This window comes from Perissodus microlepis, chromosome 11 (assembly GCF_051167445.1).
Source record: "Perissodus microlepis isolate ML-2025 ecotype Zambia chromosome 11, ASM5116744v1, whole genome shotgun sequence".
NCBI lineage: Eukaryota > Metazoa > Chordata > Actinopteri > Cichliformes > Cichlidae > Perissodus > Perissodus microlepis.
In genome coordinates this window covers 22,039,529-22,057,686 of record NC_140471.1, presented here as the reverse complement: position 1 = coordinate 22,057,686, position 18,158 = coordinate 22,039,529, and the positions used below count along the sequence as shown (strand labels likewise).

The window sequence follows — 18,158 nt, the reverse complement described above, 5'->3', positions numbered from 1 at the left end:
CAAGTGCACACAGGAAAAACAAAAACGCACACAGCATCACATGCGCACACGCATGCCCTGACCCCACACTGGCAAACACAGTGATTTCAATTTGCCTGTGCAGCTAAAACAAGAGTAATGCATCATGGGGGCATGCGATGGGAGCTGTATGAATTAATCTGTTATATTACTGGAATGTCAGGTATTTAGTTTGTAATCCTAGTCCGGTATCTGCAAAGCTTTTATTGCTGAATCTTAAGCGTTTCCTTTCAGTCTTAACAGCCGTTGAGCTTGATATCAGCTATTAATGTATATTATTGCTTTTCTCCAAAAATGAACTACAGAGCAAAGTTTATGACTTTAGTTAAGTTATCCCCCCTGTTCTCACACAAAGCTTTTGGATTCATCAACTGTATGGTTATGGTATATTTTATCATGCTGACCCAGTTTTATTTCATTGTGTCTGACAGGGGTTGTAAATCATCTTGGAAGATACACTCTCAGGGGGCTCAGCTGTCTTGACTTCGAGCATACGCTGCTAGGATCTCAGTTTATGTGCAGGTGCTTCATTCTAACTCAGAGGGAGTAAGCTTTAATCTCTCACTTTTGTCTCATTTATAGCCCTCTTTGCTTGCCATCTGTGTCTTTCTTTCCCCCCTCATGAGTATACTGAACCTGGTGATTCCCTTTCACTCAGTGTACTTGAATAATTAAGCAGCCGTGTGGGATGGTGTCATCGCAAGCAGACTCCCGAGAACACATTCAGGCCAGAGAAACTGATGAGGATGTTATTTGCCTGTAGCTGAGCCGTGCCCCAAATATCACACACACACATACACACACACAATGTCATGATGAGACACACGTGCGCCCTTGAAAATTTAGTCCTGGTGTCTCTGTCTTTACGTTGTTCACAGAGATGGAGACCACAGATGGCGCGCAGAGCAACCCCTTCAACCTGGCACACCAAGGGCCCGTCACCGCTGTGATCTCCAGCGAGGCAGGGACTTCGAAATGTCTCTGATTTCCATTTCAGGATTGGGCAGGTTTATTGAGCATTCAGGCTGTTTTTTGGTCAAGTCTGCACTAAAAAAACGCCTGTGGACTTATGGTGAGTAAGAGGCTGTGTATGTAGTTGTAAAGTCAGAGAGTGACTTCACCTCACGCGAGTCGTACTGGAGCGAAATTATGGGGGAGGGGTGTTTAGAATAAGTGAATAAGCACCTCATTGTGTCGTTCCCTTCATTATGTGCACAGAACAGAACTGGAAGGACACCATTAAATCATCAACTTGTTAAAACCAGTAACAGGATGTGGGCCCACAATTAAAACCTACATAGCAAGGGATAAGAGCTGCAGTAAGTTCATTATGTGCAATCCTATTGATGGACACACACATGCTAAATTAAGCCAACACATGCTCGGAGAAGTGAAAACAACTTGAATGGGAACAGTGCTGTAATGTTAATTATGTGAAAATATACTGCGCAAACAGAATATTATAATCCAACTGAATGATTAAACAAAAAACAAATGTAGCTTTTTTGGGGAGAAAAAGAACAATTATACATATTTTGTTTGTTAAAAAAAGTGTTCTCAAAACTGTAGTGAGGTCAAGTTTCGTCCCTGTGCCCTCCACACATCCTCTTCTCGTCCTTTTCCTCTTGCCCCTCGTTTCCATCCTCCGGAGTAGAAAGAGGGGGGGAGAATAGCAGCGGTGGGGAGATGGAGGGCAAGGGCTTTTTCTGCTAAAAACTGCATGGATACAAGGGGGGGCCGAGGGGGGGGGGGGGGGTGGAGGCAGGGAGGGCTGTCTGTGTTGTTGTAACGTAGCATAGTCACTGTGTCAGAGACAAGCCCATCACCAAATCAGCCAGTCAGTGTGTCAGAGCGTGCGACGGGGGGAGCAGCGCATGCATGCATGCATACGTGCCGCATGGCATGAGAGAGAAGTCAAAACCACACCCTCCCAAAATTTGCCACTCTCATCCTGGTGTGCATGCAGTATCTAAGGATATGATGCTGGGAAAAGGAGAAAGAGAGTGCAATGATGATTAATACATGAAATCACCAGTTCTGCTCCTTGTGCAGTGTAACATCTATTGTTGCGTCTGATTTTCTTGTCATAGATTTTTCTTTGAGAATTGGTGAAATTAACAGAATTAGAACTTCCCAGTCCAGATTTAAATATTAAAGGATAAAAGAAGCAATGTTTTTTTGAAAACAACAAAAAAGACAGATTGAAGTTAAATTAGTACACAGCTTCATAACTTTAAAGTTTTTACTTTCTCTTTATTTTGAAGTAAAACTCACATTTTGCTACATAACATTACTCCTAGCAACCTCCCAGTGTGTGTTTGGGTTATCAGAATTTTTTTTATTTTCTTTCATCACGTTCGGTGTGGGTGATGCAGCGCCGCGCCACTCAATTTTTCATTCTCACCTTTTGATTTTTTTTTTTCTAGAGGGAATTAAAAATCTCAGTGGTCGCCTGCAGAGATCAGACTTGAGCCTGTGGGTAATTGTTTTCGTGTGAAATGCAGGACCGCGCTACAGAGACCACCAACTCTTCTCTGCTAACCTCCAGAAGGTATTTACTCATTATAACACTCTCACATGAGCACACATATAAGCTAAAGTAGTGTTTGGACTCTGATGTAGCAGCTGGTTGGAGGATCAGCCAGCCCCCCTACCTCTCTCAGTCAGATTACAGAGGCTGTAGTCTCACCACCCCACTGCCCCTCCTCTTCTTCCTGCCTTCATCGTCTCCGCCTCACCCCCACTCACTCACTCGTGCACTCACGCAGCCTTCAGAATATACAGTCTGTAAATCTGCACCCCATCGAGTCACACATCTGTTTATTAAAAGCTGCTTTCCAAATCGGGAGCTGCATAATCAAAAAAAAAAAAAAACACAAAATAAATGCATGAAGATTTGCGTAAACAAGCACACAGGCAGTTTCATCTTTCAAAAATTGGTTTCATTTATTAAAAGGTTTTTTATCCTTGATTGTATCAATATTTAAAAAAAAAAAAAAAAAGGAGTGTAATATCACATAGAAATGGGGTGAGTGAAAGACAGAGTTTAGTTTAGAAAGAAAATATACTAACGGTATTGAGGGAGATGAAGGAGAGGAGAGGGCAGGGGCAGACGAGTGCAGCAGAGTGGGGGAAGGGAGGCGAGGTGGAACTACAGTCAGCTTTTAAAATGTAATAAGTAGTTGTAGTAGTAGAAGAAGAAGGCAGCTGAAATAAACAAGACATTATTTCTGACCAATAAGCAGTGGTCGCTGCAGTAGAAAACATACATGAAAAAGGACATAATGAAAAATAAGTGCAATTGGCTTCTCTGTGATACCACAAATGTATAAAAAAAACCAAAACCAAAACAGGAGTGTGGTGGAAGACACCCCCAGCCTCTGATCAAGAGTCATCATCTGGCGTATTGTAGCAGGATAAGAGTGACTGAGGGTTTGTACACTCCGTACTAAGAAAAACAACAAAAACAAACAGGCAGTAACATGTTGGCTGCCGGTGGCTCTGTGTTCACGTGTGGTGCTTTTTGGAGGAGTCTAGTAATGCAAATCCCCCCACCCCATTTGTAGTTATGTATATAACATATGAACCTCTCACACCAATTCAAAAATATCAGTCCAAATATTTACAATATAGATAAATCCAGTCAGGTTACTAAGAACCCCTTCAACATTTAAATGAATGCTGTGAGTGGATTTCCAATTAAAGAGCACGCCTTCAATGATACATGTAAATCAGCACGATGATAGCAGCGGTAGAGAGTGGTGCAAAGAAAGATTTCTTCCCTTACATTTATATTTTCACCATGTTTTCAAGTTTTCAAGAGCACCATCTTTAAGTGCCGTTCAGTCGGTTTCTCTCCTGATCAGAACCTAAAGAAAAGCCCCAAAGGAAGGCTAGACACTTAAATACTACATGACAAATAGTAGCCACTGCTGTTGGTGTGTGTATTAGTCAGAGATGCAGGCCATTCAGGTGAGCTGTAGATGTTGGGATATAAGAGCTGGATGCCATTTTTTTTTTTTTTTTTTTAAAGAATCACAGTTGATGATGTTGGTTTTTAAGCTGTGTGCGATTTTAGAAGAAGGATGACTACACGTTGGCTTTCGCGTTTGACTGTGCACTGGTTTTGTGAAACACATGCAAACGATCAAAACACAGTATGAATGCACTGAGAGCACCGAATGCTTTTTTTTTTTTTGAAAAACACATCCTATTTGGTAAAAAAGGCACAGTAGTCCAAGACACCAATCATAAGATTTCACGTCCTTTTTGTTTTGCCCTCCTCACGATAGCAATAAAAAAACCACAAAAAAATGTCAACAGCATCTTCCCAGTCACCTCAAAAGAACTGTAGGCCAAACTATGCAAGCGCACAGCAGGTGATAAGCTGCCCAATAAATACAAACAATAAATAGATGCAGTATCAGATCAACACATGAATAAATTAACTGTGTAATTGAATCAAGAGACATATGTCTTTTAGTGGTCCTTGTTAACTCCATACGCTGGTCTATTAAAAGTCTTGGATTGTAATGAGACTGATTGCCAGTCGGTTTGCCGTCGGAAACATCTGATCCACGGCACGACAGGAAAAGTTATGTGACCACCGGTCGCTGCGATGTCACTCCTGCTCGATGCTGATGATCTGCCAGCCGAGTGTCCAAACAATTCTTGGATTACATTCGTGAGTTGTGATGTCATTTTTCCACCGTCTCCAATGGCTCCGACACGGCACACACTACACCTCATTTCTCACATCACTAGCAACAACATTTTTTTAGTTACCCCAGTGTCGCTTTTTCCTCTTCAAACCATTCAAAAGAATGTAGAGAAAAACGTGTCTTCTGCTGCAAGACTAGAATCAGCTCACTCATCAACCACATCAAAATAAACACTGGAAGGTTTTATTTTGATTACTGACATCGGCTGTTCCATTTTCAGACAGTTTCTTTCAAGTTAGATGTCTGTTGAAACAGTCACCTACATAAATATTTCTTCTTTTTGTATTGATTGCCTTCATGCTGAAGAGGAGCGATCACTTACTCCTCTAAATACTCTACAATGTCTCTCGTTACCTGTACATTGCTTTTGAACATTGACAACCACCTTTCCGCACGTGTTTCGATTATAAGTGTGATAACGGTTCTTGTTTATGTCCTGTTGTTTGAAATGTCTGTTTTAACTGTGGTCTGGATGATAGGTTATGTTTTTATCCGTCATTGTTTTCAACATCTATCACCAACAATTCTTTCCTCACTTCCTCTCATTAATGCAAGTATAATCACAGGCCTTCAGCCTCTTCCCTTCTTCCTGTCGCAGCAGCTTTTAGCCCAGTGGTGTAACAAAGCAAGGCTGCCAGTTCTTTTGCTGATTCAGTACATCAGGTCTTCAAGCTGGTGGGACACGCCCCAGGCAAAGGCTTAAGTGTAACAGGAGGAGACTGGCTCTCACCCGGAGTTGTCTCAGTGGTCCCCCTCTCACTCTGCTGTCCAGCAACAGGCTGGCTTTGGCACCGGATTGGCTTCTTCAGATTTTTGGGGTGCTTGTAAGGTGTGGTGGAAGAGATGGAGCTGTCTTGTGTAGCCGGGCTCCCCCTCCTGCTGGCTGTGAGGGCATCGTGTGAGAGGCAGGTATTTCGTGGGGACAGGATGGGCGCAACATGAACCCACGTGAGGCTCGGCTTAGAGCTCTGACCCGCTTGGTACTTTGACAGCTTCCCTGGTTCCTTGCTGTCTCTGTCTTTTCCGTCATTTTTGTCATCAGTTAGCTGACTGCTGCTGGCTGCATGTGCCAAACTCTGATTTGCATCAGCTGCTAGTGATGGGGAGGAAGAAGGTCCACCTTCTCTGCGATCAGACTTCACCCTGTTTTCTCCTGTGCTGATATGGGGGGACTTGAGAGGTACAGGGGAAGGCGTGGGAGAGTCTGTACCCGTCCAGCTGAGTCTGCGCTTCTGGAAAATAAACAGGAGAGTAATTTTCAGAATATGAACGGGAGGTTTTTGTAAAATTTGTGGTGCTGGTGGGGTGGAGAAATGTTTATGTGTATTAGCAAGAAGTCAGGAATGTGTGTCCTCACCTTAACGGGAATATGTAACTGATCCCTGTGTTTGTGCGGCGGGGTGGAGCCGGAAGCTTCCTGGAGGGATCGGGCAGGGGATGTGGCGACACTGGAGGCTGTAGACACAGGCTGAGTGGGAATTTGGGGAAACCAAAGTTTTAGCATCATCTCCACCTGGAGCAGAGTGTTCAGATACTTCTCCCTATGATGTAGAAAGAGGAACAAAATTTAGGTGAGGAGCAGATAGGAATACGACTTTGCTGCTGAGTAGGAACAGGCGTGGATATTTATGATCCTGCACAGAGATCTAGGTAAAATTTCATCTGAAGTTTGGTGTTTCTCTGCACTGACAGTGAGAGCTGTAACTCTACCTGCCTGAGGACTGTTCAATAAAACATGCAGTGCACGGTGAGGCAGGATATCTAAGATCAACTCACAGTTTAATAAAGATAATAATTCTTAAATGCAGCTAAAACATCCCATGATGGCAGGACTTGATAAGAGTGAGAAAAAGAGGGCTGATGGATGGTGGGACAATTTGGATGACATCCTACCCGCAGTCAGGTCTCTGTAAAACCCCCACAATCCTCTGGATACGATCCATCGCCACGCTCTGCTGGAAACTACTCAAGCCTGTCAATCAAAAGAACATAATCCTTCAGTCAGCATTCACACTGAATGAATGCATATGTGGGCATGCACGGTCTCACACATGCGCACACGCTCTAACTCATGATATCGGTAAACTCTTGCAAGCTACTGAGTCAGCGAGAAGACTCGCTTCACACATACACACACACACACACACACACACACACACACAGCACTGTGGACTGCATCGATAGGCTACATCAATACAGACTACTGCTCGAAGGAAAACTTACTATTTCAATGGACTGAGGCCACTTAGATCATGTAAACCTGTGTTCAGCCTCAACAACTGCAGCAGCCAGCGAGCGCACACACACACTTGCCTCCCAGAAGACGGTGAAGAAAGGATGCTTACCCCGGTCGAATCGGCCCCTCTTCAGTCCATTCAGCAGCTCTAGCAGGGGCCTGATGAAACCCTGCAGCTCAGCACACTGACAGAGGAGGAGGGAAGACAGATTACGAGTTGGTTTTGGTTAGGCTCGGCTGTCTGAGGCTATCTGCTGGGCTTTCCTTTGCACACACACTGCTATGTCAGCCCTCTTCTCATCACTCTCTTTTTCTGCCCATCACCTTTCTTACCTTCTGAGCAAACAGCAGATCTCCTTGTGATTTTGCGGTCTGCCTCGCCGGATCAGTCTTCCCCAGGCTGACGCGAGCCGCTTTGCCGCCACTCTGTGACCTGTACGAGTCCTCCTCTTCCTCTTTGTCGGTGAAGCCGTCACAGGTCCACTGTGACCCGGGACTGTCTGACCCCCCATTTCCACTTGCTGACGCGCCGCCCGACCCCCCGATGATGACAGATGGAGAACTGTCTGTCAGGAAGACGTCTGTGTCGTCCTCTGCCTGCTCTGAATCGCTGAACAAGAGGCTGTCACTGGAGCTCAGGGAATCAAAGGAGGGCTGAGAGGAGGTGCTGCCCTGCGACTGCATCCCTATCGGGACAGAAAGAAAGCTCAAAGGTTAGGATGATAGAAAGAAACACAAGTGTGGCTTAGGTGAACATTGAAAACCAGCACGTCTGAAGTGAGAGGAAGTTCAGTTCTTAGCATTTGGCAATACTCCATTTTCCTACCTCGCTACCAAAAATAATAACCCCCATTACTCAAAATGGTGGGTATAGCACTGCCCTAGTTTGGGACTGGGGGTAGGCAGTAGGCACACAATAGTAGTGCATGTCTGGCTTCCATTGAGGAGATTGGAGGCTGTAGGAGAGTAAAATGTGTGAGGGGGATGGGAGCTTGTAGAGTAGTGAAATCGGAATAGGCCTGCTCTCTCTCTTTGCCACAGCCTCCAGTGCTCTCTCTAGCCCCTCCTCTCTGTCTCAGGCTTGCGCTCCATCCCCCCTTGGATTCACTCACACACACACACACACACACACACACACACACACACACACACACACACACACACACACACACACACACACTCATGCAAACCACTCTCTTTCCTCTCGGCTGTATTTCTGTATGCTTCTCATCCCTCTCCGCTCTGCCTTCAGCTCATCCTGTTCGTTATGCACACAAGCCCGGTGCCCCCTCTTCCTTTCCTCTCCAAACCAAGCCCTCTTCCTCCTCCTTTTACTCACATTTTCACATTCTGCATCTCTGGCCATGTGCCTTTCTCTCATCTGTTTGTTTTTCTCCCCCTTTCTTTCTCAGCTTGTGTAATCTCTGATCACACCAATACCGAGGGGGAGATTTCAGGGGAAACTGGGAAATGCTCAGCAATGAAATACACCAACAGAACTCTTTATCAGCGTCAGAAAAATAAAGTCAAAAGTCACTCACAAATGAAGGAGACTGACACAAACGCAAAAGGAGAAAGAAACGCTCAGACAGCGTGCTTTTCCATTTACATTTTATGTCTGGTGGCTGTCAAACCAAATGGCACGTTGTTAACGTGAAAGAGTCAACAGCTTCAAATACCGTGAGGCAATTTGATGCTATTTCTGTTTATGTACAACCCCTTACTTAGTTTATAGCCCCAGCTGGATGGAGATGCGGTAGGATTGGATTGGTGGATGTGTTGCCACAGCCTGCACAGGTAGACCATGAGGCTGCGACTCAGGTGTTTTCTGCCGGCCTGTGTCTGTGCCCACCACCACCACGCCAGCAAGAGAAACTAATAGAACTGTACATTCAGGCCATCTAAAGCCGTTCAGTCTATCAGACACTAACATAAATCCAAAGCAGTTACTTGTCTTAAACATGAAGGAAAATCTGAGCAATCATTATAACGTTTAAAAGCAATTTATCGTTAGGCAACACAGCTTTAGGATATATTAGAATTATACCGGGATGGTACGCACAGGACAGGAAATTCCTTCAGGCTAAGCTGCCAACTTCGGCAAACAAAAAAGAAAAAATGCTTTTAAAAATACTTACCTTCAGTAAAGCGCTTTTAAAAATAACAGCTGATTTTAATAATAGTGGAGGATGGCTCTGTCTTCTACTTTTGGTCCGTCAGTCCACACTCCGAGGCTGGAGCAGCATCGGGACGCCGAGCATCACCTCTCTGTCACACACACACCACCCGGCCTGCCGTTCATCGGTCTGTGCCTGTGCTACCTCTTTCTCTCGGCAGTTTACAAGCGTCAACATGTGCGCAAATCCACGTGCCCACGCTCTGTGCGCGCTCCATTGGCTGCCGTGTCGACGGCGGCGCGCGCCATTGGCTGAACCTTTCAGCCAGTGATCGCAGTGATCTCCGCTGACTGGACGGCGGCCCCGGCACTCACGGTCCTGCCCACTCATGTGTCGCCCGTGAGTGTGGCGTCTGGGCTGGGCTGCTCTACTATAGCGAGCGGGTGTAAACACACGCAGGCACGCACGTCGTCCCGAGATGTGCACGGTATGTTCTATGCATGCGATGTGCGCAAAAATTACTCATACCGAGAGCGTAAGCACGTTGATAAATAAATAAATAAATAAATAAATATAACAAGGGACTTGAGAGGTTCAGCAGAAGGCACGCATGGAGCACGAAAACCGCTTGCAAATAAGGCCTCTCAAAGGTAAAATAATAACTAAACAAACAGTGGGCGACGTTTTTCATTATATTGCCCAGAACAGACTAGAAAATCACATTTCTTATAATGATGGTCACTCTGCCTGGACAAGGCTGTGCAATTCTTTCACCCTGAGATATCTTGGCTTACATAACTCGCAATATTAGACGGACATTGTTCATTTGCTAAATTTCTTGCAGTTTTACATAATCTCATGTGAACATTTTTGTATTTTCCTCAGTTTAAAGCTTACCAACTCGTTTGTCTAGTGTCACAAACTGGAATTCAGAGGATGAAAGTAGGAAGGAGAGCTGAGGCGATACATTTTCCAACAATGAAATATCGTATTTAAAGTGTGATAGCCTGCTTTGTGTCAGTGTCATTTCATGTTTAAGTTAAAAACACACACTGCTGCATGCACTCATACAGATAACAAATCACCTCCCAGTACCATGATGTATAGCCTTACAGCAGCGAACTCACTGACCCTCCCTCTGAAACTTGCAATGCATTATACCAACGTACATGGATCATACACATGATCTTGTCACATGCTACATACTTATCTTATTCCTGGTTTCTCTCCTCATTAGGCTTTATTGTAAGGCCACGATTTTACTGGCTTTGACTTGTATTTTTAGATCCGAAATGCCCAGCATGTTTCAGCCTATGATAAACGGCCTACCCTTCCCCCACTGCCATGCTTAACATACACATGAACCCACTGACCCTCCTCAATGTACACAACAGGCTGTGTCCTTGTTAGATTGACAATTACCATCTTCCAGGCCTGCAACTATGTCAACTCCCTCAGTATTTAGTAACCTTAACATCAGGTGCGCAAACAGGACCCTCTTATTGTCAGGATACAATAACAGGTGAACTTTGGCAAAAAGTAAACCAGAGGAAAGGTCGTATGTGTGCTACGTGAGCATTCCTCTACAGCACATGAACTCACTGAACCTACTTCGAGTTCATGCTTGCTGAAGACCATCCCCCCAAATCCCATCCTCCACTTGCCTTCCATGTTTTTTTTCTTCTCTTTTCTCATTATCATTCCTTGTATTGACAAGCTCAAGTATCATCTATGGAAGATGTGTTTGTCAATTAAGTGGGTCAAAGTTCAGTGTGTCAAACCGGTCCCTGAGGTGGAAATCAGAGCATTGCTCCATTGGGTTGTTTGTAGTAAAAACTGACTATTGCATGAATGTAATAAAAAGGGTTCAGCAGATGATTTAGAGGGAAACAAAGAGGGATGTGAGAGCGCTTAATTATAGAAGCTAAATTAAACATTTACACAATTACTTTACATAGAAGACATTTCTACATAAATTCTTACTCAGTGTGAAAGCATTTAAATGTTTAGGTAGTGAAAGTTGAAGTTCCTGTTTGGTGAGGTAAGAATCAGACACTAGGACTGAAAAGTCATTGGTCTAATGGAAGACAAAGACACAAAGAGCTGCATTATAAAGTGGAGACAGTTTGCAGTATACACTCTTTGTGCTCTTTGTATCTTTGTCCTCCATCAGAAAGACAAAGATTCAGACCATGTCATGAAACACACTGTACATCCCTCTTGTAATTATTATGTGTTTGGGTGCACGTACCTGAGTGTCTAAACAGTATTTTTTTTTTTTATTGCAGAACAGGCAGAAACTGCTTAGTACTACTAAACTGTGTTTCAAATTTTAAATAAGTTACTATTTGGTTTGAAGCCTGGTATTTTAGCGCCTGCCTCACAATTATTAACTACTATATCTGCTCCTCAGTGATAGTGCACTCACCTTTGGGCAAATCAGACATGCTTTTTTGAATCAGTTCCAAAGTATCACGCAAACTCTTTCACAATGTATTTTGCAACTACAGTGCGATTACAGCTTCCAACGTCAGTTTCAAAAACACTGGCACACTGAGTAAAATGTAAATAAAAACAGGATGCAGTGATTCACAAATCTCATGAACCCTTGTTCTATTCACAGTGGAACACAGAAAACATATCAAATATTTAAACCCAAGAATAATATCAGCTCATTTTGAATTTGATAGCAGCAACATGTCTCAAAAAAGTTGGGATGGGGTGCCATGTTTACAACAGTGTGTAAACCTCTGGGAACTAAGGAGACCAGTTTTTGGACTTCTGGGAGAGGAATAACGTCCCTTTCTCGTCTGATATAGGATTCTCGCTGCTCAAAAAGTCCTGGATCTTCTTTGTTGTACTTTTAATTTCATGATGTATTGACTATTTGTAGAAGGCAGGACTGCAGGCAGGCAAGTTTAAAACCTAGAGTCTTCTACTACAAAGTCACGCTGCTGTAATAGATGCAGCATGTTGCTGAAAAGTGCAAGGCCTTCTCTGGAGTAGATGTGGTCTGGATGGAAGTATATGCTGCTCTAAAACCTTTATATGTTTTTCAGCATTGATGGTGCCTTTCCAGATTTGCAAGCTCTCAATTCCATAGGCACCAATGCACCCACCATCAGAGATGCAGGATTTTTTGACTGACTTCTGATAACGAACTGGATGTTCTCTCTCCTCTTTAGTTGTGGGATGCTGTGTTCATTTTTCCAAACAGAACTTCAAATTTTGATTTGTCCAACATCCTTGCCTGAGTACATTTTAAATTAGGGTTAGCACAGAGAAGATAGCAGTGTTTCTGGATTATGTTCACATATAAGCCATATGTGTGTTTTTTTGTTTAAAGAAAAAAAGAAAATTTGTGGATGTGAACAGACAATAATTTGTGGAAGTGTTCCTGAGCTGATGCAGTAATTTCTGTGAAAGGATCACACCTGTTTTTAATGAACTGCTGCCCCAGGGCTCGAAGATCACCGACATCCAACAGTTATTTTAAGCCTCGTGCCTTTAACACGGACATTTCTCTAGACTCCTTTTCATATGTTACTATAACACAAGTGCTAAAGGACACCATTATGGTAGTAATATTTGTTGCTGTCACCACAAACATTACAGTTTCATTCAGAACTAGTCAGAATCCATCTTCTGTTCAGGCTGCAGGCGTACATCTGCGGAGCAGACATGTGTGCCACAGAATAAGCAGAGGGATCTTCACATGTCGGAGAGACGCTCCGCTGCTAGATTTGTGAATGAAACCGGCAGACACGCCCTCGGCACAGACTTGGCAAATGGCAGGCGGAAGCACTTTAGCCACACCTCCAAGTGGAAGACTCAGCAGCCAATGGGAGAGCGGCAAGTGTTACCAGTGTTGCATAATTTGGCTGAAGTGCTTCACGTTTGAGCGCTCCGGTGCACTGTGTGAAAGGATGGAGCTGAGAGACAGACAGCGGAGGTGGAGAAAACTAAAATCGCGAGATCAGTGCCAGAGATGTTAGAAACAATAGTCACGAGTCACACAAACCGCTGTCAACAACCCGAGGAAGAGAACAGATCAGAGTTTCACGAAAAAACAACAACAAACATAAATAGCAAATAATTCAAACACTTATGAGCAGACCTGGTGGGATTTTTTTTCCACACTTTTGTTTATCTGAAGGGATAAATAGTTGCAATCAGTGATTTTATTAATTAAATTCCTGTTGTTTCTATGCTTGATGCAGTAAGTGATGTAACCTTTTCAGTTTTATCTTTGAAAAAAATCCACAATGTGATGTAATCTAGATCAAAAGACTCTTGCTTGGATTGACTCTGAGGTTTTAAAGGGAACTGTTCCCTAAAGGGCGATTTATATCCAGTTTAAAAGTAGTTGTGCAGCTAATCAGAGCGTGGAGACTTTAATTGGTGGCGCTTGCGGTTCACAGTGAAGCAGTGGATTCACGTGGGCTCAGTCTTTCTGTTTTCACTAGTTTATTTATTTACTTTTGTGATTCGCTATTTTTCACCTAGATAAATGTCGATGTTTCTTTATTCGGCATCTTTGGAGCAGTTCCAAGATTGTAACGATCTTTCCAGTGTTGCAGGAAGAAGTGACGATAACATTTGCTTTTAGGGTGTATTTTCTGCTCGTTAAGCCCGAAATATGTCACATGGATAGGGCTCCCCCTGGTGTTCACACCGAACATCTTTTTTTAATTACAGTTTTTATTGATCATTTTGACGCCATTCTCACATCAATCTCACACCAGTGAGAACCCACATCAGGTTTTCTCATAGTATTTGTACACACTGCTATTGGTTTTACACATACTTCACTGCTAAAGATGATAGTCATTGTGTTGATTTGTTTCTCATTTGATTGACACAACTGATCAAATTGTTATTTTCCAGAAAGAAATACAGATCTCTCGCTTATGAAACAATGCTGTGAAGCATTGCATTAGTGTTTTCAATCAAATCACTTCTCAAGTTTTTAAAATATGCATGAAACAGCAAGGCCGTTAAATGCTGTCAGTGGTAGCAGTGAATATGCTCTTCAGTTGAAAGCAAATATAAACACGGTCTCAGAAGAGGTTCAGTCGAAGCAGCTACAAACACATATTCTCAGTCTTGTGTCACACGTGCATGTTATGACACTGTTATTACATGCAAGCATGAACTACAGACATATGTAGTGTGACTTTGTCATACTATACAGTAATTGTTTCTGTGTTGTAAGTATATTTTTGTCTTTGTTTATTTTCTGATGCACATAGTATCAGGACTGATTTACAACAAAAAGGGATGATTTTTTAAAAATGGCAGTGACTGATATGATGTTACTCTTAGAAAAAACTAGAGGTGGCTAGGTTGATATGAAGGGGTACATTAAATTTTGTATTTTTCTATAAATTTGACAGCTTTTCCTGCTGATAAAGATACTACACCAAAATAGTTACCTAAAAGATAAGCAGGAAAAGTTCCAGTTTTTTACTGTCTAATATAAAAATGTCAGTATAAAAAAAGAGAAAATTTTCATCAATCAACAAAAACTTGATCTTTTAAAACTACAGGATAGTAGTTTACATGACATACATTTACACATTTATCATGAAGATAAACCAAGACCTGCTGTACATACTGCACTTTTTTTATCTTATATTAAAAGATCTCAGGGATTAAATGTGTAATTAAAGATGTTTACACTGACAGAAAGAGTAGTTTCACTCATCTGCCCCACTGAAGATCCAAATGGGCTGTATGTGGCCCTCATTGTAAAAGGAGTTTGACATCCTTTGTTTAGACTGTTTTACTGACTTGCACAGATGAGACTGTGATATGAGACGTGGTGGCAGTGACACTCCTGATGTGAGACTTACACCAACGTGATGAAGAAACACAGTAAAGTCAGAAAGACCCCAGATGAGAAATGGGAATTTTGTGTTCTGGTTTTTAAAAAATGTTTTTCTATTTAAAATCAGAATCCATGAGAGAACCACAAATAAATTACTTAACCTTGAAGTTAATGCTTGGAAATGGATCCAGGAGACCTCCAGGGGTTAAGTTTATTGACCATAACAAAGCAGTCATGTGGGCCTTTAGTGGTCTCTTCAAGTTTATTAGGGGCTTGTAACCAGATCGGCAGATATGGAAACACAGACAAGCCTTGAAACTTTATTTTTTTTTAGTTCCAAAATGTGGATACCTTTAATATCTTTAAAAGTAAAGATCGCACTGGGATGCTTTTAGCTTGGTTATCTTTTTATGTGGGACATAGAGATAACTCTGTGTATAAACAGCTTTTATACATATATTTTCTTTGCAGTAACATTGAGTCTGTTTCTGGTTTAAGAAATTTTACTGGTCATTTTTTTCAAAGTAGCCAATCTACTCAAAGTGTGTCCACTTTGACGAAACATGACGAAACAGTGAACAAAAGTTTTTTTTACTTTTATCTGCACCTTACTGACTTTGGATGGAGTGCAGCAAAAATGTAGCCCTAATGTAGAGTAAAAACATTTCAGGCACAAAAAATGAAATGTGAACAATGTACTTGAAATTTTACAAAACTGCTTAAATGGAGAAAAGCAAAATGATACTCGTGAAACTATATGCATCAGAAAATAGACAAAGAAAATATGTAGAATCCATGAACATAGCAGCAGCCACTGTATAGTTCATTACAGTCACACTACATACATTCAGCAGCCACTTTATTACTCATTAATGCAAATACCTAATCAACCAATCACAGGTCAGAAATTCAAATTCGGGCATTTAGACATGGTCAGTAGAGTCTGATCAAGTTCAAACCAAGCATCAAGAAGAAAGGGGAATAAAAGTGGCACAGCTAATTGTTTCAAATACTGCTGACCTGCTGGGATTGGGAATGGTCTGAAATGAGAAAATATCAAGCGAGCAGCAGTTTGCTGGGTGAAAATATCTTGTTGATGTTAGAGGTCAGAGAAGAACGGCCAGAAGATTTTAAGCAGAACAGCAACAGTAAGTCAGTCAACCACTCGTTACAAACACGAGTGGTTGCAGGAGTGTGCAGGAGCGCATCTCTCAAATCATAACACATCTGACTTTGAAGCAGATCTGCTACAGCAACAGAAGAGCACAGTGGAGGCCACTCCTGTCTGCCAAGAACAGGAAACAGCTGTCGGTTATATATTGGACGAACATTTGAAAATCAATGGCCCCCAATGTCACCTGCACTGTGAATGATCTCCAAGATGTGACTGATAAAAGTACAAAGCAGAGTTGCATCAATTGCATCTCAATAACAAATATTGTTTGTAGTGAAGCATGAGTAAGTTATTAAAAAAACTGGCATTATTATTATTATTTCATAACAAAAGTCAGAGTATCAGTTCCAAAGAACTGACAGTGTTGAGAGTAGATTGCATTCAAAGAGAGGCCATGCAAATCAAAAAAATCTGTAATTTTCCCATAATTTTGCTGCAGCAGGTGAAAGAACCAGTTTTTTCGTTGTTTGTAATTTAGTTTTGTAATGAATTTGTTGTTGATTCAGTTTGTGACAGGCATTCTTCTATGAAGAAATCATCGAACTTCATGTTTTTTCATGCTCAGAGAAACACTGTGCTACTGTTGCCATTTAAGTCAATCAAGAAGAAATCAATAGAAAACAATAAAACGCATAAATCTGACACCATATTGTTAATAAACTGCGGAGCCTTTAGAGGGTGACCTCCAGTCAAGTATTTGACTGTGGTTAAACCTCATATATGACATGCACATACATACCACACAGTCATGCATGCAGTCACATGTGAACAAAGTCACAAAGACAAGAAAATTGATCACACCTGCAGGCTGCTGACACACACAGTCACAGCTGAGGAAAAAGCAAAAGTGGACGACAATGTTTGACTGGAGTCAAAGAGGAAAGGAGGGAAGAGGATAAAAGAACGAGTGCGGAGTGAGAGGCCGAGTGAGGGTGGAGAGGCAGAGTCGTAGGATGGGAGAAGATGGAGGGGTGATGCAATAAAATCAGAACTGCACTTTTATTGACCTTTTTGGGGGTTTTTGATAAACAAAACATAGAAGAAGGTTGACTAGCAATACTAGTATGAGAACCAGCGCTTGTTTGTCTTCTCAGCTTTCTGTTTTTCACTCATCCACATCTTCTGACTGTACTAAACACCTTTATTCTTTGCCTGTATGACCTCCTTTTTCTCCTTTCTTCTTCTTTTTAATTTTTTCTTGTCATCTATATTCTTGCCCAATGTAAAGCAGCTAAACATCATTCATTTCATACAATGTGGTTTTACAGCTGATGTGGGATCATAGAGTTTGTGAACAATGGCATAGCTCTTGTCATTTTGCCTCCTATAGATCATCACAACATCACTAACCCTGTAATGCCATGAAATTTAGCATGGGGAAAAAAGTTTTGTTAAGGTGTCATCTTTGGCCCTTCTCTCGGCTCCTTTTGTCTGTCTGGAGAGTTTGGGAAATTTGGAAAAAGAATTTCAAATGTGGTGTGCATTCCTTGGAATCTGCTGTCGAATAAATTAAATGTTATTTGAAATGATCTGGAAGAAATTACTTCAGACATGTGCATTGTTTAAAAAATTATTAAGAATACCACCCAGTTTAACTTGTAGTTGTAATGGTTGAAAGTTATGCTTGATTCATTTCTAATTTCTCAGAGAAGTCCAGTGTGCCGGCTCAAATTTGGGTATAAACCGTGAATTCAGTTTTGTTATTTGCCTAATAAATAAATAAACTAACTAAATACTAACAATAAATACTACTACTAATAACAATAACAACAACAATAATATAAATTTTACTTTTAAACACGTTTTTGACAGATTTCTAAAATGTTTATGGTTTCTTGTTTTTATCCTAGTACATCTGGGGGTGGGGGTAGTTTACAATTCGGTCTTACTTTGATATTTTGGGCTTTGAAGCTTATTCTTTTTGGTCATTTTTGGACTTTATCTCGTACAATTTGTATATTTTTCATCTGTATTTTCACAGTGTGTATTTGTGTCTGTGTGTCTGTGGAAACACTGTTGATTGTCCTGCATTAGGCAGGGTATTTTTGCAAAAGAGAGTCAC

General features: G+C 41.8%; 1 protein-coding gene across 1 annotated transcript; it reads right to left on the bottom strand.

Moving 5' to 3' along the window:
• Positions 1-2,821: 2,821 nt before the first annotated feature.
• On the bottom strand, positions 2,822-9,352 carry LOC146377774 (uncharacterized). Its single transcript, XM_084944793.1, has 6 exons — positions 9,114-9,352; positions 7,309-7,661; positions 7,085-7,160; positions 6,633-6,711; positions 6,097-6,280; positions 2,822-5,971 (listed from the first exon to the last, which is right to left on the bottom strand). The coding sequence occupies exons 2-6, from the start codon at positions 7,657-7,659 to the stop codon at positions 5,399-5,401; spliced, it is 1,263 nt and encodes a 420-aa protein (XP_084800919.1). The 5' UTR covers positions 7,660-7,661; positions 9,114-9,352; the 3' UTR covers positions 2,822-5,398.
• Between the last annotated feature and the right edge of the window lie 8,806 nt (positions 9,353-18,158).